The 22,558-nt window shown below is 50.9% G+C and overlaps 2 protein-coding genes across 4 annotated transcripts in view; one reads left to right on the top strand and one right to left on the bottom strand.

Annotated features, from left to right (window-relative positions):
• Positions 1-3,972: 3,972 nt before the first annotated feature.
• GMFG (glia maturation factor gamma) lies at positions 3,973-8,227 on the bottom strand. Its single transcript, XM_037516536.2, has 7 exons — positions 8,095-8,227; positions 7,580-7,676; positions 7,418-7,467; positions 6,491-6,540; positions 4,766-4,848; positions 4,284-4,357; positions 3,973-4,151 (listed from the first exon to the last, which is right to left on the bottom strand). The coding sequence occupies exons 1-7, from the start codon at positions 8,095-8,097 to the stop codon at positions 4,080-4,082; spliced, it is 429 nt and encodes a 142-aa protein (XP_037372433.1). The 5' UTR covers positions 8,098-8,227; the 3' UTR covers positions 3,973-4,079.
• The window catches only part of SAMD4B (sterile alpha motif domain containing 4B), a 44,966-nt gene continuing 26,637 nt past the window's right edge, over positions 4,230-22,558 (top strand). For 2 of the 3 annotated variants that reach the window (XM_037516532.2, XM_037516533.2), the window contains exon 1: positions 12,315-12,467. The gene's annotated coding sequence lies outside the window, so the exon portion shown is untranslated. Of the gene's footprint in view, positions 4,349-12,314; positions 12,468-22,558 lie in introns of those variants that run through there. The other variant, XM_054697169.1, reaches the window with a different exon arrangement.

The raw sequence follows: 22,558 nt of genomic DNA on the forward strand, positions 1-22,558 counted from the left end.
ACCATGAGATACTCCCTAGGGGCCCTCATCATCCCCCAGACTCCACCATCACCCAGGCACCACCCCTACCCTGGTTCCTGCTGCTCCCTGCTGGGGCTTGGGGGTCCAGGCCTGGGAGGACAGAAGTCGAAAAAGGGCTAATAATAGCAAAAGGGAACAACACATGTCCAGCCCTACTATGTGCTAGGAAGGGTTTCACGTCTCTGACTGCGTCCATTCTGCACAGCAGGCAGATGAGGTCCCATCACTAGCCCTGTCTTCAGAAGAGAAAAATTGGGCCACAGGAAGTTTAAGCACTTGCCCAAGGCCACAGACATAGAGACAGAACGGGAAGGAGGTGAAGGGGGAAGCAGGTGAGGACAGATCTGGAATAGACAGGAGAGGAAAAGCAGAGCAAGAGAAGAGAAATGAGAGACAGTGATGACTTTTCCATCCTGAAACATACTTGCTCATGCCAGCCCCAGGGCCTTTGCACTTGCTTCACCTTCCATGGCTGATTTCTTCTTTTCATTCAAGTCTTAGTTCAAGATGTCTCTTCAGGGAGGCCCTCCTTTTTCACCCCCAGGTTACACCCTGCCACATGTCCTGATGTTTGCAAATTACTTTGAAAGACATAAAGAGTAAGATGGATGGATGGATAGGTGGATGGAGAGGTGATGATGTAAGGGCAGTAAAATATTAATGGTAGAATGTAGGAGGTGGGTATATTAGCATTCACTGTAACATTTTTTCAAACATTTATTTATGCATACAAGAGCTGGGGTGCAGGCCAGAGGTGCAGGGGCTGAGAAGATTCACCAGAGACATGGTGGGGAGCAGAACAGGCAGATGTACTGATATACACCACTGTGGGTCAGCTCCCTGGCCGGAGATAGAACTCGTGTTGCAGAGGCTGCCGATAGCTTCATAGTGCTGTGCCTTAACCCCTTGCGCCACCAGGGAGGCCCCTTGCTGTAACATTATTTCAGCTTTGCTTCCTGCTTGACATTTTTCATAATAAATATTGAGGGGTTGAGGGGGGTACAAGAGGAGACTTCTAGAGACTAAAGAGGCAATTAAAAAACTAGCCCCCAACAGGTACCCCCATCCGCTGGCTTTCTCTCCCTCATAGCACTTCTCACTGTGGTAAAGATTGTATTTGCTTGTTTACCTACATTGTTTAGTTATTTAATCATTCATTTCTTATTGTCTAGTCATTGATATGAAGCCCTCCTAATTGGTGCAAGGGTACCCATTTTCTGCAGTGTCCAGAATAGCAATTGGCACCCAGTAGGTGCTGGGAGTACATGTGTTCTTGATTGTTTGCTGGGGTGCTAGACCTACGGCAGGGGCCACTCTCAAGGATATACATGAGCCCAGCCTGGGGGCACCAGAAGAGAAGGGGTAGACCCCAGCAGCTGGAGAATCTCCCTGAGGCCAGGGAAGGAGAGTTGGCCTGAAAAAGTGGGCAAGAGGTGGAAGTAGACAGCGTGGATATTTCTCTGGGGCTGTACTTCCTGCCCCAGGGCTGCTGAAGTAGATCCTGACCAATCTAATTCTCCCACAATTTATTTCTGTTCCCCAACCTGTTACAGGGCAGGGAGAGGGGCAGGTGGTCCCCCCTTTCCTGGGGACCACCCTGTTACAAACCTAGGTCGCTAAGGCACCACCCCCCAAACACAGCCCTATCAGACCAATGGTAGGTCCCACCCTCCTACCTTGATATCTATAGTAATCAGTCTTCAGCCTGTCCCCCCTCCCTCAAGTGAAAGCCTCACTTATCAGCCTGAGGTCCACCCCTCCACCTGAGGCTCCACACCCCCCCCCCACCACCTCGTTTCTAGTTTTCAGCTAGGACTCTGCTGCCCAGACCAGGTCCTCCATTCTCAGGCCCTAAGGTAGAGTCTGCCTTTGTCCACCATCACCCCTGGTCACATTCAAGGTCAACAGGGAAAGCCTAGGACCTGAATTCAAAAATATTGGGGAGCCTGGATCTGTAACAGCCTAAAAAGTAGATTCATAGAAAGAGAGGAGGAGGTCTGGGTTTGAACCACCTCTCAGAGGAGTAGCCCCAAACCTAAAGCCACACCCCATCCTGCTGACACTTCATTGGGTAGCATAGTCTGCTGTGGCCTCTCTGATTGGTACCTTCACAATCCTCTAGCCAAACCTACTCTGTATTGGACCCTCAGAGTCATCCTCTTTGGTTGGTCCCGGCTTGTCAAACTCCCTGCTCCTGATTGGGCAAGTCTTCGTACATGCCTTTTTCCCATTGGATTGTTTGCAATCAGCAGCCTAGATGCAGAAAGAAGTTCTACTGTGGGCCTTTCTGGAGTGAGGAGAAGGAGGGTGAAAATGAAAATGGGGGTCGGGGGTGGGGTGGGGGGTGGTAGGAATGGGAAGGGAGGGGATAGGTTGAAGAAAAGAAGGGTGTGGTTCCCTAAATCACTAACTCATGAAAAGCAGTGGTCATTGGACAGCCAGGTTACCAGCTGTGTCACTTTGGGCAAATATTTTTGGCTTCTGTGCCTCGGTTTCTTCATCTGTAAATGGGGGGTAATAATGGCTCCCTTTTCATGGAGTATTGTAAGGATTGAATGAGTTAATGCCAGTAAAGTGCTTATAGAAGTACCTGGCACATAGGAGACCCTCAATCGGAAGTTTATCATTTGTTTGATCACTAAGTGCCTACCTTGCACTATCTTGCCTCTCTTGCTCCTGGGCTGGGAGTTGCTTGACCTCTTCATACAACAGACCCTCCTATCCTCAATCCTTCACCTCCTCATGCCTCTAGCACCAGGGACTGAGTGTGTGATCAGGGAGAGGACTAGAGACATCGCAGAGGTGAGGTGGGGGGAGGGGGGAGCAGGTCAGTGTCAAAAGGAAGAGCTCAAGCCCAAGTTTCCCCCCCACAGAAAAATGGGGGCAGAAAGGAGTTCTCTATAGCATAGTGTCGAGTGGTTCTAGCCTGAATCCCTCATGCAAAGGGCTTGTCCTGACTGGGGACCAGGGAGCAAGGGATGGGGCAGCGTGAGGTGAGGAGGGGGTGGTGTGCTAAGGCTGGGAGGGGGAAGGGCTAGAGCAGGGTTTTTGGACCCTCCCCCAGGAACAACAGGGCTGGAGGAGGGGCAGCCCGGGGCCCAAGGTCACTGTGTCATTGTTACCATGGCAACGGCCACCTCTCTACAGGGAACCTGAAAAGGGGTGAAGGGAGGGGGAGCTCCCAGGTCCCTGAATCTGGGGACAGAAAGAGGAACAATCGGAGAGACAAGGGGGAAAAGCTTAGAGACAGAAAGAGCCGCTGGTCTCTGGAGACCTGTCCATCTGGGAAGTCTGCCCGCACACTATGGGTGCTCAGTTAGTGTCCCTCGGAGACAAAGAGTTTGAGAGACTCAAACGCACAGAGATACCAGTAGAAGGAAGAACCTGCAGGTGGACCAACCCTGAAGGGTCCTCAGGCTTAACCCAGCCATGCAAACCTGCCACCCCAACAATTTCTGAGCCCCTGAAGCAATTATGTTTGCCCCTGCACTGGCTTTCTTGCCTTTACATTCCTCCTGTCTGGGACTCACTAGGACAGTAGCTTTGGTGCAAGCGAATGCCTGCTAGCCCCTAGAGCTGGGGTGGAGAGGGAGGAGGAGAAATAGACCCCCTGCCTCCTTTACTCTCAAGGCCCCAGGTGCCCTCGGCCCCCCTTCAGAATGGCCCCTCTGAGGGGTCACATAGTCCTTCAATTCCTCCAGGAGACTGGGCCCTCTTTGCCCTCCAGGGAACCCTCATGGTCCTTCCCTTTCTCTCAGGAAAACAGGTATTCTCTTTATTCTAAGGTGTGTGCGTTAGTGCCCCCCCACCCAACCCGCGATCACAGCAGGGGTCCACTTGGTCTGCCTGCCCTCTGCTGGCCTGACACTGGTACTGCAGGGACTGCCATCCAGCACCCAGTGCGAACAGAAATTGATTTAAAAGGACAGAAACTGAGCAGAACTGAAAATCTTGCATTTTAATTCCTCTAAGGTTTCAGACATTCAGGTCCTAGGGATCCAAGCCCCCAGATTCTTTGGGGACTCAGACATCAGGAACTTGGGTTCCCAACCCATAGGTCAACGAAAGAAAGACAACTTCTCCTGCAGCCAGGTCTCTGTGAGGTCATCAGTGGTGCGGATTTCAAACACCTGGGCAGGGAGAGGTCAGCATTATGATCCGCTCAGGAAAAGAGGTCCCCCCTTCTCCCCCAGACCAGGAGCCCCGACCCCCACACCCCCAGCCCCTGCCTCCCTAACTCTCTAGAGCCTCCAGGCCCAGACCTTCGTGAGCTCTGCCGTCTGCACCAGTCTGTTCTTACTCCCCGCGTACATCATCTGTTGTTCAGGTTTGCAGCCTGTATGGAAAAGAGGGTGCATAGCTGGGGGGCACAGGGTGTTCCCCAAGGCCCTAGTAATGTCTCACAGGCCCTGCAGTTTTTCTAAGAGTCCGAGGAGTCTTCTAAGGAGGGCCCTGAGGTCAAGCTCAGGCGGGCCAGGTTTGTGGGAGGACTTGAAATTATGGGAACCCATGGGCTCTTGAAGAATCTGAGCCTCCACCTCACCCCACTACCCTCCCAGCACTCGCACCACCTGTGCAACACACTGGCCGGTCACACTCATGCCTGCACATGTTCACACAGCCTCGTCCACAGTCACACTCATTCACGCAGTCACATTCACACCTGCTCTCCCAGAGTCACGCTTACACACTTCACACAGGTGTCTAAGGCCCTCTTCCCAGGAAGGGTCAAGCTGTGTCTCACCTACAGGGCTGGAGAAGATGAAACACAAGGGGTAGGACACCCGGCCGTCTTCGTGCACGTACTTGTAGCTGTAAACCACGAACCTGTACCAGTGAAAGGGAAATTGAGCTTGGAACTTTGGATCCCAGGCCCAGCGGCCATTACCTTGAAATCTTGCTTGAGTAGGAAAACCTTGCGTTAACCACTGAGGCCCCAAGAACTGACTTCAAACACAATAACTGAATCAAAATAATAACAGTCAGTGACTATTTTTTGACTCGCAACAACTCTGGAGTATAGCTGCTATTATTATCTCCATATTACAGATACGGAAACTGAGGCATCTGTAATATGTCCCCAAAGGTGGGGTCATTGGTTCCAAGTTCTATGTCTGGAGGGAGGATCGGAACCCAGAAAGTTCAGCATGGGTGGAACCGCAGGAAGTCCACCACTGCACCGTACTGTCCAGCGCCCAGACCAGACTGAGTCCAGGCTCAGACTAGCCCAGCATAAAATGCAAGTCTGGGGCCCTTTGTTCAAAAGGCAGGAAGTCTTTTCCTTTCTTCATCAGTCTCTCTCCAGCCCGATCAAGTCTTAAATTTGATATTTAAAGTCATGCTATCTTGGGCCTAGGGACACTTGCAGTGGTGGTGGTGATGAGGGAGGAACAGATGCTTACGAGGGCCCCTGGAATTTGTCAAGCAGGTGTGTTCCAACCCTGCCCCTGCCCCTCCCTGAATCAGCATGCGGGCCCCTGCCTGCAGCAGAGGGTGCCAGGGGTCACTAGGCCAGAGAGGGAGGGAGTGGCTGAGAACCCATCCAGGGGAGGTGGAACTGAGTTTGATCCAAGCTTCCAAGTCCCCAGCATGGTCCTATTGGACTTGACACCAAACTCAAATTCAAAGATAAAAGGATGGAGAATTTAAGATGGCTGGTGGTTATGGAGGATTAACCCCAAAGTGTGAGGTTCCTGCTGGGTCCGGGGCCCTTTGTTACTGTCCTGGCTGAGACTTACTACCTGGGATTGAGGCTCAAAGTCCTAGGGTCCCCAAAATTCACCCCAGTTGAAATGAAAACTCCAAACAGACCAGTTTTCATAAAAGTATCAAAGAAAGGGCCTCCCTGGTGGCACAAGGGGTTAAGCACAGCACTATGAAGCTATCAGCAGCCACTGCAGCACGAGTTCAATCCCTGGCCAGGAAGCTACCCACCCACATGGCACAGCAGACCTCTCCTGTCTCGTCCGCTGCTCCCCTCAGCAGTGTATTTCAGCCAATACCCCTGTTTTGCTCCCCACTCTGTCTCTGGTGAATTCTCTCACCCTGCATCTCTGGCCTACACCCCAGTTAATGTATGCATAAATAAATAAATAAATCTCTCTTTTTTTTTTTAAGTATCAAAGAGATCCTCCCCACAAAAAAAGCACCAGGTTCCTGTGACTTCCACAGGACTCTCCCTAATCGTTAAAAGACCAGATCATTCCTTTGCTCCCCAAAGCATTTCCAAACATTGAAAAATAAGCAAAATGTCATTGTTTTTTAAATGAAGCAAGTGCAACGTTGAGACCAAAAATTGACCCAAAAAAATAAGTAAAAAAATATTAGTATGTAAACAAATAGTCTCGTATGTGGACTCTTGGCATCAAACATGGGGTCCCTGAGCCCCAGGATGGAGAAGCCCTTAGTCCCTCCTTCATCATCACTCCTCCACTGTGGCCTGACCCTCCCCTGTCTTCCCCCAGGATACCTGGGCTGTCTCTCCGGCAACTCTGTTTTTAGTTCCTCTGGAGAAATGTTCTGGAGCAACAACAAAATAAAAACAGAAAGAGAAAGAGAAAGAGACCACTGTTAAAACCACTAAATGTCTAGGCACTGGTCTAAGAAACACATGTGGATTAACCCACTGAGCTATCCCATCACCCCGTGGGGTAAAGTCCTCTTAGTATGCCCACTCTACAGGTCCGCAAACTGAGGCCCCGTGGAGTTAAAGACACTCGCTCATTTGCACAGATAATGAGCAGCAGAGTCCGGATTTGGATCTGGTTTCAAATCATAATCCCCTTGCTACACTTCTTTCCGAAGATGTGAGGGAGGCTGGATCCTGGCCAATCCCCCTCCCTGATCAAATGACCCCCTCCTCGCTCCTTCCTACCATACTAGGAAGTAAGCCTTATCATCATCCCTGTTGCTGACAAGGACCTTTAGGCCAAGAGAGGGTGAGGCTGCCCTTGGTTAGGGGATTTCTGCTAGCTTTTGGTGAAGTTATCTGGAACTCTAAAGTGCCAATAAGATATTAGCATCATCGTTCTGATTTTATTGAGCATCCACTGTATCTACTATGTTCTAAACAAGGATTAAGTCATTGAATCCAGGGGCTTCCCTGGTGGCACAGGGATTAAAGTCTTAGCACTATCCCAGCCACTGCGACCTGAGTTTGATCCCCAGCCAGGGAGCTACCCACATGGCACAGCAGACCTCTCACCGCTGCTCCCCTCAGCAGTGTATTTCAGTCAATCCGCCTGTTCTGCTCCCCACGCTGTCTCTGGGGAATCCTCTCACCCCCCACCACACACCTCTGGCCTGTACCCCAGCTCTTGTATGCACAAATCTTTAAAATAAAAAAAAAGTCCCCCCAGTCCCACCCTGCAGGGGTCCATCCACACCAGCCCCTCACCTGAAATTCTTCCTCCAGCACCACCATCTGCCGGTCTTTGTCCACCTTCACTGTGTGGGGGAGCACAGCAGGGTTAGACGCCCCTCCTAGCCATTGGTGCCACCAGCCCGGCCCTCCCTCCGGGCCCCCGGCGCCCCTTCCATGGAGGCAAATAGTACTCACTTATTATGGCTGCATTGTCTGTCTCTTTTCGGAAGCGGAATTTCCTCAGCTTTTCCTTTAGTTCTGGGTCCACCTCGCACACCACCAGGGAGTCGGACTGCATGGAACCAGAGAGCTGAGCAGGCCTGGCTGGCCTCAGCCCCTGCCTCCTTCCTCAAACCCCATGTCGCCATGTTCGAATGGGGTGAAGGGTCGCCACGGCCCGCGTGAGACCTTGTGTGTGCCCGCAGAATGCGCCCTGTCCCGGGGCCCTGGCTGCTCTTGATCAGGACCCACAGCTTAGGTGCAGAGCAGAGGCTGCACTCGGTACCCTCATGCGACACTCAGGAAGACCCAGGGGCCTGCTTGCCTGGATCAAAACCCTGAATCACCATCTCTCTTCCCCAAGAGAGACCCTGAGGCACAGTGGGGTCCCTCTCCCAGCCCCTGTCCTTCAGCTGGGAAGCCCCAGGTACCTTCCCAGCCCAACCCCACCCCTGACCCTTACCCTCCCCTCCCCCATCCCAGCCCCTGACCATGACTTTTCTGTCCACAGGTCTCTTCTTTTCTCAGTTCTGCAGTCTTCTAGGGGTGGGGATGAGCACTTGGGGGGCGGGGTGTAGGGTAGGGGAAAGGTTTCATCTACCACCACATCCTGTTTATGCCTGTTCTGAGACAACTGTCACAGAAGGCTCCTCCCCCTCCTTCCTTCCCCTCCTCTAAGCAGGACCTCCCAGGCTTGCAGTCACTCAGACCAGGATTCCAATGCAGCATTGCTGTGTGACCCGAGCTAAGGAACTTCTTAGTGCTGATTCAGGGTTGTCGTGAGACTGAAAGAGCTTCATGTGTCTCCCATTGTGGTCAGTGCACAGTAGAGGTTAACAATTAGTTTGTGCCTGCCTCCCTCCTCCAGGAAGCCCTCCTGGATTCCCCCCCCCCATTTGGACTATTTGAATCCCAATGCAGAAAAAGGGAATTTAGAGTTATTTGCTGATCAGACCCTCAGCCATTATGTTGATGGGGAAAGGGAGACAGGAGACCACAGTGAATTTTTTTTTTAAAGATTTATTTATTTATACAAGCACTGGGTACAGTCAGAAGCACGGGAGGGTGAGAGAATTCACCAGAGCCAGTGCGGGGAACAGAACAGGCAGACTGACGAAGTACACTGCTGAGGGGAGCAGCGGGCGCAGCAGGAGAGGTCTGCGTGCCATGTGGGACTCTCGCCGGCGGCCGGGGATCAAACCGGCGCTGCAGAGGCTGCGGGCAGCTTCACAACCCAGCGCTCAACCGCTGTGCCACCGGGGAGGCCCGACAGCGAATTTTTTCCTGAAGTTTTTCAACCTATCTGACCCTATGACAGTGACAGCCCATCTGTCAGACCACTCCTCTGTTTTTTAATTAAAAGCATTTTGATTTGCCCCCCTTCCTATCCTGAAATGAAAAACCTAGCTAATGTAATCTACTTACACACATTCTCCCCCCAAATCAATGTGATATCCTGTCATATAAAGGAAAAATAATTCACAGGAGGGCCTGCGCATTTCAGTGAGGAAATATGAGAATATTCACAGCCCTACCTCGGCTGACCCCCGGTGCCACGCCCTCCACAGTAGTGGACAAATCTCTCAGCCCCTCTCCTTCGGCATTGGGCACAGCCCCTCCCACCCACTCAAGGGCAACCATTCTCCGACTCCTGTGCCATCCATGAGCCCTCTCTGCTGTGTCTTTCCCCTCAGCTATATGCTCAGTACTCTCTCTTCCATCTCACACGCTCAGCCCCTGTTTCTGTGCGGCCACTGCCTCTTCATTTCCTTCCCCTTTCAGCAAAAGTTGTTGAAAGAATCACCTAAACTGGCTGCCTCCTCCCAACCGACTCCTCTGCTCAACCCTCTGCCACAGACTCTCATTCCCATCCCACGTCAGGGCCACCAGTGGCAGAGGCCACCAGTTGCAGCGTCATTTCTGTCTTCATCTACCATCCCTGTCAGCTACAGCTGGCATCAGCCATCACACCCTCACCTGAAATGACTCAGGACACCCCTCCGGGCTGGCGTTCCTCCTACTCCTCTGACTGCTCCTTTTCAACTTCCCTGGCTGATCCTTCTGTTAACAGAGGGGTGTCCCGGAGCTCAGCCCTAGCTCATCTCCATCCTCCTTCTTTCCTGATTTCATTCATCTCCTGGCTTTCAAAGGGAATTCCCTGATCATTTTTCCAACCTGAACTTCTCCCTAACTGTAGACTCCTTCAATACCCGCCAACCTGACATCCCCATCTGGATGTCGTAGAGGATCCTGGATCCTTCTCTTTCCTCTGACGATATACATCAAAACCTGTCAGTTCTGAACTTCAAAGTGTGACCAGAACCTGTCCCCTTCATCCCTCTCCGCAGCCCATACCCCAGTCCTGACCACCTTCATCTCCTGCCTGAATTCTCCCAGTAGTCCCCCCAACTTGCTTCCTAATCTACCCCCCATTCTACTCTTCATGATTGTCAGACAGCTTCTAACTAAACCCAAGTCAGAAGACACCCCCTGTCTCAAATACTCCCACAGCTCGCACAGATTATTATTTGAATAATCCTACCACTGGGCCTTTGCACCTGCTGTCCCTCTTTCTGAATCCCTTTTTCCCTCATGGTTCACCCTTTACTCCTTCAGATTTCTGTTCAAATCTCACCTGATCAAAGGATCTTTCTGACCGAAAACAGGGCAGGCCTCACCTCTCCATCCCCTTATCTGGCATCATGTTTATCAAGTAACACCAAGTTACAGTGTGTTTTTTTTTTAAAGATTTATTTATGCATACAAGAACTGGAGTATAGGCCAGAGGTGTGGGGGGGGTGAGATGATTCACCAGAGACAGTGGGGAGCAAATCAGGCAGATCCACTGAAATACACTGCTGAGGGGAGCAGTGGGCGAGACAGCAGAGAGCTGCTGCGCCATGTGGGTAGCTCCCTGGCTGGGGATCGAACTCGTGCTTCAGTGGCTGCGGATAGCTTCATAGGTTGCGTCTTAACCCCTTGCGCCACCAGGGAGGCCCCACAGTGTGTTATTTATTGTTCATTCCCCCTGACCACAATATAAGCTTCACGAAGGCAGGGGTTTCTGCCTGCCATGCTCGTCTTTGAATTTCCAGCACCTTGAGCATTGCCTGGCACATAGTAGGTACTCAAGAAATATCACTGAATGAATCAATGAACCATTCTCTGTGGTGTGACAGTTGTTGTGGGGTTGTAGGGGGTGTGTAGTGAATGGGGCTTTGCTCCCGCCAACCCTTGCCTCTCCTCAGTGTCTGTGATGCCAGGCTCTCCTGGTTTCCCTCCTCTGCCTGCTCCATCGCAGTCTGTTGAGAGTGTCAATTCCTTGGCTCAAACCTGACATGTCCCCTTTTCTCAAGGTTCCTTAGGGTCCTTGTCTCCACCATTCATCCTTTATACCCTCAGCAGCCTAGGTCACTATGTCCTACAGCTTTCATTACCATCTTTGATGATCCTCAAATGTTGCTTTACAGCCCCATTGTCTCTCTTAAGCTCCAGATCCAGGGGGTGTGCAGCCTCTGCACCTCATCGCTGAGAGGCCCACACTGGGCTCAGCATCAGACCTGGGTCTCCTCCTCAGGGAACACACACACAGAGCCAGTCAGAACGCCCTGTCTTGGGTCTTTCTCCCTCTCTCCCCTCTGCGATTAGCCAGTGCAAGGGTAAGTTCATTCAGTTAAGGGCACCTCCTCCTCTTCCCGTCCCCCCCTGGCATGAATGCCATCCCCCACCCAGCTACCTCCCTGGATCCCGTGTCCCAGTTCTATTCCCTCCAACCCGTCCTCCACAGAGAAGCCAGAAATGCCTTTCCGAACCCTCCACTCACCGTACCTTGCCAGCTTGAAGTACTTCCATGGCTCTCCAGTGTCCTCAGGTCAAGTCCAGACCCCACTGGTAGCCAAACATCTGCCTTGGTTCATTTCTCACCCCTCGCTCCTGCCTAGAACTCTACCCTCGACCCCTACTGCATTTCCTTGAGCTCCTCTGACCACATGCCTCCATCCCCTGAGAGCGTCCGGGGCGAGGACCCTCGCTCTCATTAGTTCACAGCGATCCAGGAAAGTGTGGAAATGAACAGCTTACAGAACAGTAGCGACAGCCTCGTTTATTACGGCCTCTTGGGCCCAGCGCTATGTGGGCAGCGTCTCTGTCCTATTTGATCCCATTCCTGTTTGCGAGACGAAGTAACAGGCTCGGAAGGGGCTGCGGTAAGAAAGCCGGGAGCGTCGGCTCGTATCCCAGACCCCGGCACAGCAGCGCCGGGGCCTTGGGGGCGACGTAGGGGCGGGGCGGGGAGTCGGGCCTTGAACGCCTGAGTCAGGAATTGTGACTTAGCTCAGGCCGCCGAGGGCGACGCGGGCCCGACTGCCCCCTGCCGGGCCGGAGGCCCAATCGCGGCTCCGCCGGGCTCGTTGCCCGGGGCAACGTCGCGCGCGCCCCGCCCCTTCCCCGCCCGCCCGGCCCGAGACTCGGGCCGAGCCTCTTACCCGTCAGTCCCCCGGCCGGCCAATCCCGCTGCGAGGGGGGCGGGCTCTGGGCCTCGCTCGGCCCCCGCCGCTCCCCTCTCCGCGGGGACCCTGCCTTGCTCTGCGCACACCTCCCGCCCTTCGGGCTGCCCTCGCCGCCCGTTGGCGGGCGCGCCGTTCGTCACCGCGGCGTAAGCTAATGCCGGCGCGCGGCGGCCCCGTCGGGGCGGGGCCAGGGGCGGTGACGCACGGCGCGGTGACGCAGCGCGACGGCGGCGGCGGCGGCGGCGGTGGTCGGTGCGGGAGGAGGGAGGGGAGCTCGCGGCCCGGAGAGGGGGCGACGGCGGCGGCGGCGGCGGCCTGAGGAGGCCCGGGCGGCGGCGGCGGCGGCGGCCGAGGCGGTGAGTCGCGGGCGAGGCCGGGCGGACGCGGGCCGGCGGCGGGTCGGGGCGCGCGGGGCTCACCTCAGGGCGCCCCAGGCCGCGCGGGCGGCCCCGCCCCCTCAGGGACCCCGAGCCGCGGGCGGTGGCGGGCGCGGAGCGCGGGCCGCGGCGGCCCCGACCCTCGAGAGGATCCCCCCACCCGTCCCGCGAATCGCCCTCACAGGCCGCTTCAGAAGCTTCCCTCCGGGATTCTCACACCCTCGGGGCGGCCGAGGGGCCCGGTCAGGGGACCTTTCCTCGTGAAGCCCCCCGATCTACCTCAGACACCTCCCTGGAGGGCGTTCCCGCTGGTCCCCAAACTCTGCCTCAGGGACTCCCTGAAAACCCCCATCCCCCTCCCGTGACCCGAAAGTCTTCCCGAGAAACCGGCACATTTCCCCCGTCCTCTCCCCCGACCGTCACAGGTCTCCTCGATCTTCCTCAGAGAACCCCCTCTTTGGCCTCGAATCCCCATCCTCCTCCTCCATCCAAAAATACTCCCCGGAGGCCGCTCCTCATATATTCCAGCAATATGTGTCAGCTATCTTCTCCAGGAGCCTTCCTCACAAGCTCTACAGATCTCCCTCAGAGTCTCCCTGAAATCCCCTCCAGATCCCGCACATTCCAGAAGTCTCCCTCAGAGACCTCCTTGGCGTAGCCCAGCTGTCTCCCCCAGACTTCCCCCTCACATAGCCCAAGAATTTTCCACCCCACCTACCCCCATACCAGAAATCGCCTTGGAGATTTTTCCATTTCTGGCCCCCAAATCTTAGAACCCTTCCCCCCACACACTCACCCTTTGGAATGTCTTCGTGTGCCTTAGAAATCTCCTTCAGAAATACTGCCCCAAAATGTACCTCAGATGCCCTGAAATGGCCTCAGATCCCAAAACACCTCCCAACCACTCCCCCGTCACATATCCCAAAGCCATCCTTTCGGATCCTTCCAGGGATCTCAAAGAATCTCCTCCTGTCTTGCAAATCGCTCCACTCTGAAACACCCTGGAGGTTACCTTCATGTAGCCCAAAAGGCTCGAGACCCTCTCACTTGTAAAGGTCTCTTCCAGAGATCACCTGAAATCGCTGAACTCTTCTTCAATATTCCAGAAGCATCCTCCAGAATCTCTTTTATGGATCCCAAGTCTCTCCCAAACATCCACACTGCACTTCCTAAAAATTTCTTCTTCAGTATTCTGAAAAGTTCCATCATAATTTCTCTGAGGTCCTTAAAAATCCCCTCTTCTAGATCTATTTCTAGATGAAGTTTCTAAAGATCCTCCTCGCAACCCCTATTAACCCTAAGACATTCTTCATGGCCCCTCTGAGATGCCAGTTTTCAAGATCTCCTCGCATCTCAGTGACCTCAGCAGCCACCTCAAGCCTACCTGAGATGTGCCCTCAAACCCCCAGCACCACCCTTTGATTCACCATTCCTGCCTTAACAACTTGTTTCCTAGAACTTTTTCTCCCTGATCTCTCCCTCACGGGTTCCCCCAAATCCTCTAGCATTCTCTGCAGATGACCCTCACCTCCCCACATGTACCCTGTCTTCCTTCAGAATAACTCTCTGAGTTCTTGCTCTTAGAAAGTCCCAAAATTCTTTCTGAAAAAATACTCTTGACATTTCCCTCAGGAAACCCACCTTCCCGGTGTGCCCTTTTGAATACCCTATCTGAGCCTTCTGAGGAGTTGCTCCTAAATAGACCTCTGTCCTGCTCCAGTACATCCAAGATCATCTCAGAAGTCACACCTCCCCCAGAAGCCCTTTAAGGCATTTTCCCCAAAATTGCCTGTAGCAACACCCCAACTCCCAGCACATCCTGAGACTTCCTCAGAACTCTTCCTCAGATTCCCTCTCTGACATAAGCAGGAAATTTATCCAGCACCTTATCAGATTTATCCCTTTTAAAGCCCCTATTTTACACCCTCTCATTTCCTTTTCTCTGAAATAAATTAGGGCCCCTTCTCATATCTGAATCTCCTTTCCCCAGTGGCCCCCAACAATTTCCCTCCCTCCAGAGCCTCCATGCCTTCTTTTAAAAAAGTTCTCAGCAGACATTTGCACCCTTGTGATCCCACCCTCAGAGGTCTTTTTCTCAGAACCCTTTTCCCTTCAGAGTTTGAGAGCCTCCTAACTCCGTCCTTTGAGACTCGAGCATTCCCCCCATTTTCCTTTCATAAGCTGTCATTTTACCCTTTGAGGGCCTCCTCACTAAAGAATCTCAGAATGAGGCAGAGCTTCGCAAAGTATGGCTCCTGATCCAGCAGCATCAGCTTCACTGGGAACTTGTTAGAAATGCAAGTTCTGGGGTCCCAGCCCAGACCTGCTGAATCAGAAAACCAGGGGATAGGAGCCACCAAATTTGTTTTCAGGAACCCTGTGATGACAAAGCATGCTCAAGTTTGAGAACCAGTCCCTGTAGGAGGATTTCCCTTTCCTTCACAAAAAGCCCCCTGATAACCTCAGGGTGTGCCTTTGTACCCTAGAACTCATCGCATTTCCCTGAAAGTCCCCTTTGTGAAGTACCCATCCTTCAAAAGACTCCTTACGCTCTTTGAATGCTCTTTGAAAGGATTCTAGCTCCTCCACAAGATTACCCCACCCTCTGAGCAATTATTTCAGATGCTACCTTTAAATGGTTCCTGCTCAGCTTTTCCTCAGCTCGTTCTCTTTCTGGCTCTCTGGGCACAGGCCTGTGCCCCCACCTGGACTGTTTCTGCTTCAGTCATTACCCCCTGGAACACACATGCTCATCTCTCTTATCATTCGTCTCCATCAAGGCGTCTCTCCCTTAGGGCACCCTGCAATATTTTCATTTGTCCTGCTGCCCAGAGCCTCCCATTGCACTTCGTAGAGGACCCTCTGCCTTCCAGTTTTTCTAGCACTTGCCCACTCGCTTTCACTGGACAGAGAGTTTGTCAAGTACTGGGGGTGTGGCTTGTTCCTCTCTGAATTCTGCGGGTAGGATCTACACTTTGTAAATGATCAGGAAGCCCTGAAGAGTGAGCAGCTCTTCCTTCTGCAGCTGAGCAGAAATCTATGAGTTCCTCAGACCTCACACCTGATTCAGGTTCAATGGACGTTCCACGCCTCCTCCTCTTCGCTCATCTACTTTCCTTTCTCTTCCCAGCCCCCTCCTAGGAGAGGCTGTCTGCCCCACCTGATCCTATTTCTGGGACTTCGTGCTATCTCCTCATTCGGAGCTACCCCAGGTTTTATTTTTGGTGACCTGCCTCATCTCATCCTGTTGGCCATCCCTGCTCCCCTCAGCCTTTATGGGGCTGGGGCCCCCACAGGCCTCTCAGCTTTCCTCAAGGGATTCTGGTTCTCTCTAGGGTAGAGAAGAGGAAACAGATTACAGGGTAAATACTGGGACCTGTCTTCAGAGAGCTCACAGTATAGTAGAGGGATTGGGCATATACGTGGGGCAGAACATGAGGTAAAAATTATATGCTGTGAAAATTCAGCAGTGAGAGAAGTCTTTAACTGGAGCACCTTCACAGGAAAGGTGGTATTTGGACTGGGTGGTGTTCCATAGGCGCCGCAGGCAGAGGAAACCGCATATGCAATGGGTCCAAATCAAAAATGCCACCTCATCTTTCATTCATGGCACATCTTTCCACCTAAGGGGCAGAGATAAAACAAATCTCCTCAGTCTGCATTGTGTTTGCCAGCTGCTCTGTAGTGACCCAGAGAGTAATACTATTAATGACCACTGTTTATTGTGTAATTATCATCTGCCACTTTGCTGTTTAAGTGCTTCACATGTATTATCTCATGTCATGTTCTTAAGAACCCTGTGAGGTAAACTGCCATTGTCCTCATTTTACAAATGATGAAACTGAGGACAGGTGGCACAAATAATAAGGTTTCTGGGCCCTGTCCATCCCAAGATGATAGTGCCTTGAGTCAGAGTTGAGTCTTCTGTTAGGATCGGGTTGGGTGTGGTGGGGCATTGCAGCGCCCCTTCACTGTGCAGGCCTAGGCTGGAAAGGATTCGTCGCCCACATTGTCCCTTACCAGCATGGTAACCTAGGGCTTCTCCGGTCCTTCGTTTCCGCAACTAAAAAGTAAAGGTAATGGTGATCTCCTACATCATAGAATTAGTACAAGGATTAAATAAGTCAATACATATAGAGTGCTTAAAATAATATCCTGCATATAAGTGCTCAGTGTTAGCAAAAACAAATAGTTCTTACCAGCCAGGGCTCTTAAATTAGACATGAGTGACAGAACCTTAGCTCAAAGTGGTTTACTCCAAAGAGTATTAAGTGGTTCATGTTACTAAAAATCCCGGAGCTAGGATGGCTTCAGACCAAGCTGCATCCAGAGTTTAAACAATCTCAGTAATTTCTCCATTGAGTTAACTTCTTTTTCGACAGATTACTGCTTTGTGGTGACAGAGATGATCCTCAGCAGCCCTAACCTTAAATTCTACCTCCTTAGCAGCCTCAGTGGAAGAACTAACTCTTTCCAGAGAGCCCCAATTTGAAAACCATTTCTTCCTTGAATAAATGAGAGTTGATGACAGAGATCCTTTAAGACATGTTTGGAGATCTATATCCTTTAACTCTCTTGTTTACTGAGCCAGATAGGAATGTGATCCTATCGCATGACCTTCCTGAACACTGGTGGTAGACCCCTTCCTCACCGGTCTGTATCCCCAGTCATTCTCCAGTCTAATTGTTTGGATCCACAGAGATTATGGCTAGTCTGACCCAACCAGACTTTCCTTCGGGAACTCACCGGGAGAGAGAGGAGTATGGCCGCCGGCCTGGTTTGGGGTCACCTCAGGTGGTGGATGAAGGAGTACTGGTGGCTCAGTCCCCTACTGCAGCCTTAGGTTTCCCATGTGAAGAACTTGGGAAAGAGTTTAGTAGATTACCATGAATAGAACTTAGTTTTGTGTTAGTGTAAATTGACTGAGCAGTCTGGTTGAGGGCAAGCCACAGAGCAGCAACGTAGAGAGTCTGCACGTCTGAAATGTCTCTGGCAATTAAACAATTTAAGTATTGAGAGCTGGAGATACAACAGTGAATGAAGCGGTCAAGGCCTGGGAACGCATGGAACTTATATTCTGATGAGGGAGGGGATGTGTAGACAAATAGTGATATACGCAGTGAAGAATTAAGTCAGTAGTGTGACAGAGAGGGCCGCAGTGGCCCCTGTGCAGAGGGCGGGCAGTTGAGAAAGTGACCGTTGGTCCTGAATGGTGAGAAGGTGCTGGCTGCAGGAGGGTCTGGGCGCGGGGCATTCTCATCTAAGCATCATGACATGCGGAAAGAGGCGGGGAAATTTTTTTTTTTTTGATTTGTTTATTTACACAAGAACCGGGGTATAGGCCAGATGCGCAGGAGGGTGAGAGGAGTCACCAGAGACAGAGCGGGGAACAGAACAGGCAGACTGAAGAAATACGCTGCTGAGGGGAGCAGCGGGCGCTGCAAGAGAGGTCTGCCGCGCCATGTGGCTTGCTCCATGGCCAGCAGGGATGGAACTGGCACTGCAGAGGCTGCAGACAGCTTCACGGCGCTGCGCTCAAACGCCTGCGCCACCAGGGAGGCCCCAATTTTTTACAGATTTTTATTGAGAGTCTGCTATATGCCAGGTGCTATGCTAATGAACTGAAACTGTATCAACAAATAATACAGACTCGGCATTTCTGGAAGAATTGCAACCTTTCAAGAATACTTCTTGGTGGTGATCTCAAACCAAAGACTCCTTCCTGCTGGGGAGATGAAGAAAATTGGGGCACATAGGAACCCAGATTTGATTGATGAGAAGAAACCAGCTCTGTGAGGATCTTTGGGAGAAGTATTTCAGGGAGAAGGTTTTTAAAGAAAGACAGTGATGTGATCTGATTTTTATTCTAGACTGTTTACCAGTGTCTACAAGGAAGATGGGCAAAATGGAAGCAGGGGACAAGTTAGGAAGCAATACGGTTGTTCAAATGAGATGAAATGTGACTTGAATCTGGTAATGGTAGTGAAAATGGAGAGAAGCCAATAAATTTGGGGCATGCAGAAAACAACTTGACAATAGGGTTAGAGGAAATCAGAATCCAGGGTGGTTATACTAGCTAACAACTGCATGACAGTACTTATGCCTCACAGCGCTGCAACAGTAGGGACTACTATTGAACCCATTTTACAGATGAGGAAACAGGCATAGCACGGGCACATCACTTGCCCAAATGCCAGTAGTAAGTGGTAGAGTTACATTTCCAGCACAGTCTGGTTTCAGATCCATTTGAGTTTTGGGAAAGAAAAAGGAGAGCATGTTTAGCTGACATTAAGAAAAAAGAATCATCAAGACAAAATGACTAGATCTTGTGGAAAAGGAGAAGTCAAAGATCACTTAAGAAATTGAGTTGTCTTCAGAAAGGTAATTGTTGCATCTAGACAGTTGATTACATTCCCGCGTGAGAGGAGAAATAGAGCCAAAGACAGCATTTTAGAGGGAGAGGTCAGTACATTAAGGGGGGCGGAGGGGTGGGAGGGGACGAGGGGAGGTATACCCGCTTCCTCTCTACGCATTTGCCATAACTCCCCAGGCTGGGCTTAACTTCCGAGAGGGCCTACCAGACCTCTCCCCGCCTCTCCATCCCTTTCCCAGGACCATTCATACAAAAGTTCATGGTATATATATGTGTGTATGTTATGTACATATTTTAGGAGTTTCTGCAAATAATAGTTGATTTTTATAAGTAAAAAGTTGAGCTCCCTTGGCTCCTGACATTCTCCTATTCTTTAGGTCAGCATAGTGAGCTAACCCTAGATAAGAAGTCTGTTACCTTATTCATGAAATGTGAATTCCTCAGAGGCCCAGAAGGGTGCTGTGGAAGGACTAGGATCAGGTGGGAAGGCAAATAGGAATTTTTATTAGCCCGGCAATGTTGGAATTGAACTTTAAAGATTTATTTATTTATTTATGCATACAAGAACCAGGCCAGAGGTGCAGGGGGGTAAGAGGATTCTCCAGAGACAGAGCAGGGAACAGAACAGTCAGACTGATTGAAATACACTGCTGAGGGGAGCAGCGGGGAGACAGGAGAGGTCTGCTGCGCCATGTGGGTAGCTCCCTGGCCGGATGGGGATTGAACTTGTGCTGCACTGGCTGTGGACAGCTTCGTTGGTTGTCTTTTTTTTTTAAGATTTATTTCTTTATACAAGCACTGGGTACAGTCAGAAGCACGGGAGGGTGAGAGAATTCACCAGAGCCAGAGGGGGGAACAGAACAGGCAGACTGATGAAATACACTGCTGTGGGGAGCAGCGGGCGCGGCAGGAGAGGTCTGCGCGCCATATGGGACCCTCGCTGGTGGCCGGGGATCAAACCGGCGCTGCAGAGGCTTGTGTCTTAACCCCTTGCGCCACCAGGGTGGCCCTGGAATTGAACTTTAATTTAGCTTTCTAGATAGTGGAAGAGAACTTCCAGGCAGTGGCAGCATGGTTCTCAGGAATAAGCAGGAGGCCCCAAAGCCAGGCCGCCTGGCCTTGAAAATCCCAGTTTTGCCATGTAGTCTGGAGCCCGTAACTCACCTCCTCTGTGTCTCAGTTTCTCCATCTCTAAAATAAGGATAACATGTGTGAAGGAGAGATGGGGCGGGGAGAGGTTTTAGAATCAGATGAGCTCACCCATGGAAAGCGGTTAGCCCGGCACACGTGGCGTTTAATATGATATGAATATGGCGTTTAATATATGATATGAATATGACATTTAATATGCGATAAGAAGATGTGCTAAGCATCATGCTAGGTATTTTTATATACATTGTTTCATTTCATTCTTACAACACACTTCACTTGGAAGAAACTGAGTTACTTGCCTAGGTCAACACCGCAAATAAGTATCAGCAGGAGATCCGGATTTTAGCCAGGTCTGACTGTGCATTGTTTATAAATGAGAGCTGGCCCCCAGAAGCATCTCTTGTCCGTGGCCCCTTCTCACTGTTGGGGGCCAAAGAAGCCTAATGGCAGTTTTTCCTGGAACATGTTCGCCATTTTGTGCCTCCATTTCCTACCCTCCAGGGTAGGTAGGTAGATGGTTCCTAAGAAGGTTCTTTCATCCCCTTCAAATATGGCAGTGGTACTGTTGGACTGTTTGAGACACTTTTGCTGAAGGGATCCCTCTCTAATGTCTCTTCTCTCTTCTCTAATGTCTTTTGGCCACATGAGGACAAAGAGACCCAAGCAGTAGAGAATTCTGTGTTATATGAGAGCAGTCAAGGCTCTTTCAACTTTTAAGTGCTGGAAATCCAAATCAAACTGACCTAAGCCAAAGAGGAATTTATTGGTCCATGTAAATGAAAAATCTGGGACCTGGAGCTTTGGGGGAGGGCTTCAGGCTAGCTGGATCCAGGTCGTAGAGTGATGGCAACAGGTATTCTTTCTGCCCTCATCTCTTGACTGCGCTTTCACCCTTGCTGGTTTCACTCTGAGGCAGGCTGTCACCGTGAGGTAGCGGAAGCGGTCATCATTAACATCAGGACAGCTGTAATCTTAGCAACCCTAACTGAGGACTATTTTCCCCCGGTAGTTCCAGCAAAATCGAGGGTGGACTTTCCTTGGCCAGGCTTTACTCCATGTCTAGTTCTAGAGCCAAGAAAGACAGTAAATTCTCCAAAGGAAACCTAGGGGGCTGGTACCAGGAGATGGGAATAAACGTTTTACAAGCCAGTCTGCCACAGTCAGATGCCTTAGAATAGCCAGTGCTGATGCCTCCTCCCTGTTCACCCAGCCAGGTCTTCCTTTCTCACTGCTGCCACCCCCCTCGGATAGGAGGTAGCTGGGGGGCGTGACCCTCTGATAGTCGCTATCCAGACTAAACACCGGTGTCCTGCTCCTGTCTACAAGTCATAGTGATCTTCTTTAGGGATGATTTTTTTTCATGGTGCTTCCTTAAAAGTGATTGTTCTCTAAAGCCCCCAGTGTTTACTGAGAACTGTCTGAGCCATCTTCAGGTATTTGATCCTCTTTACCGGTCACGGTCACGTTCACAGAGCAGTGGGTGACTTGAAGGTGTAAATCAGAGGGTTAAGGGAGGGATACTTAACTGACTTCACCCCCCCGCCCAAGTTTATGTCCAGCTCATCCAAGGTCACAAGGTTTGTTCTGTATAGTAATTCAGAATTGCCATCTAAATATGACTTTTATTTAAAAATGCAGATTACCAGCTCCTCTTAAAAAGAGACAAAGATCTGACAGTTCAGATCTACATTCCCACATGGCAGCAGTTGACTAGAGCTAAATAGTTACTTCTTCCTTTAGCCAGGGTGTGTTACTTTCTAACTCATCCTAGCCCTCACCAGCCTGCTTTGTTCAAAACCTGTGTCGTGTTTGAGACCCCGCTCTGTCCGAAGGCTTAGCTTCTAATATTTGACTTGGAGGAAGAAGCTAGATTAATGTTTAGTCAACAGTTTATTTGGGGGACCTATTGCTGTTGCTTAGGAGAAGTTACAACCTTGTAAAAGGGTTTATGAGAAAGAGTGCACAACTTTGGTCTGTTTGTGGATTTGGTCATCTTTTTACCAGTAAATGCTGTTGGCATATCAAACCTCCCATCACAAATGTTCCTTCTGAAATAGTAACATGTCCTTCTAGCTGAAGAGTTGCCACCCAGTGAAGGAATCCCTCCCACTCCCAGGGGATGTTCATCCAGCCTCCGCTTGACCACTTCCAGCAGCCTGAGAGCTTATTACCTCCTCACATGGCAGCCAGTTCTTGGACAGATACATTATTTTAAAATCCTTCCTTATGTTGAGGCAACTGCTGTCTCCTTGGGACCAAAAGCCACAAAATGCTAGAGCTGGGAAGGGAAACTGATTTTTGCAAGGCACGTGAGCTACCACTCATCCATCCTATGTTAACAACAAACATTGATTATCATAATACTCTTTTTCACTGAGCCAGAAAGTAGAATTTGATCTTTTTTTTTTTTTTTAGAGGCATGTTTATTTATTTTATTTATTTTATTTTTATTTATTGTTGTTGTTGTTGTTGTTGTTGTTGTTGTTTATACATGCACTGGGTACAGTCAGAAGCGCGGGAGGGTGAGAGAATTCACCAGAGCCAG

This window comes from Talpa occidentalis, unplaced genomic scaffold, assembly GCF_014898055.3.
Source record: "Talpa occidentalis isolate TD23 unplaced genomic scaffold, MPIMG_talOcc4v2.1 talOcc4.17, whole genome shotgun sequence".
NCBI lineage: Eukaryota > Metazoa > Chordata > Mammalia > Eulipotyphla > Talpidae > Talpa > Talpa occidentalis.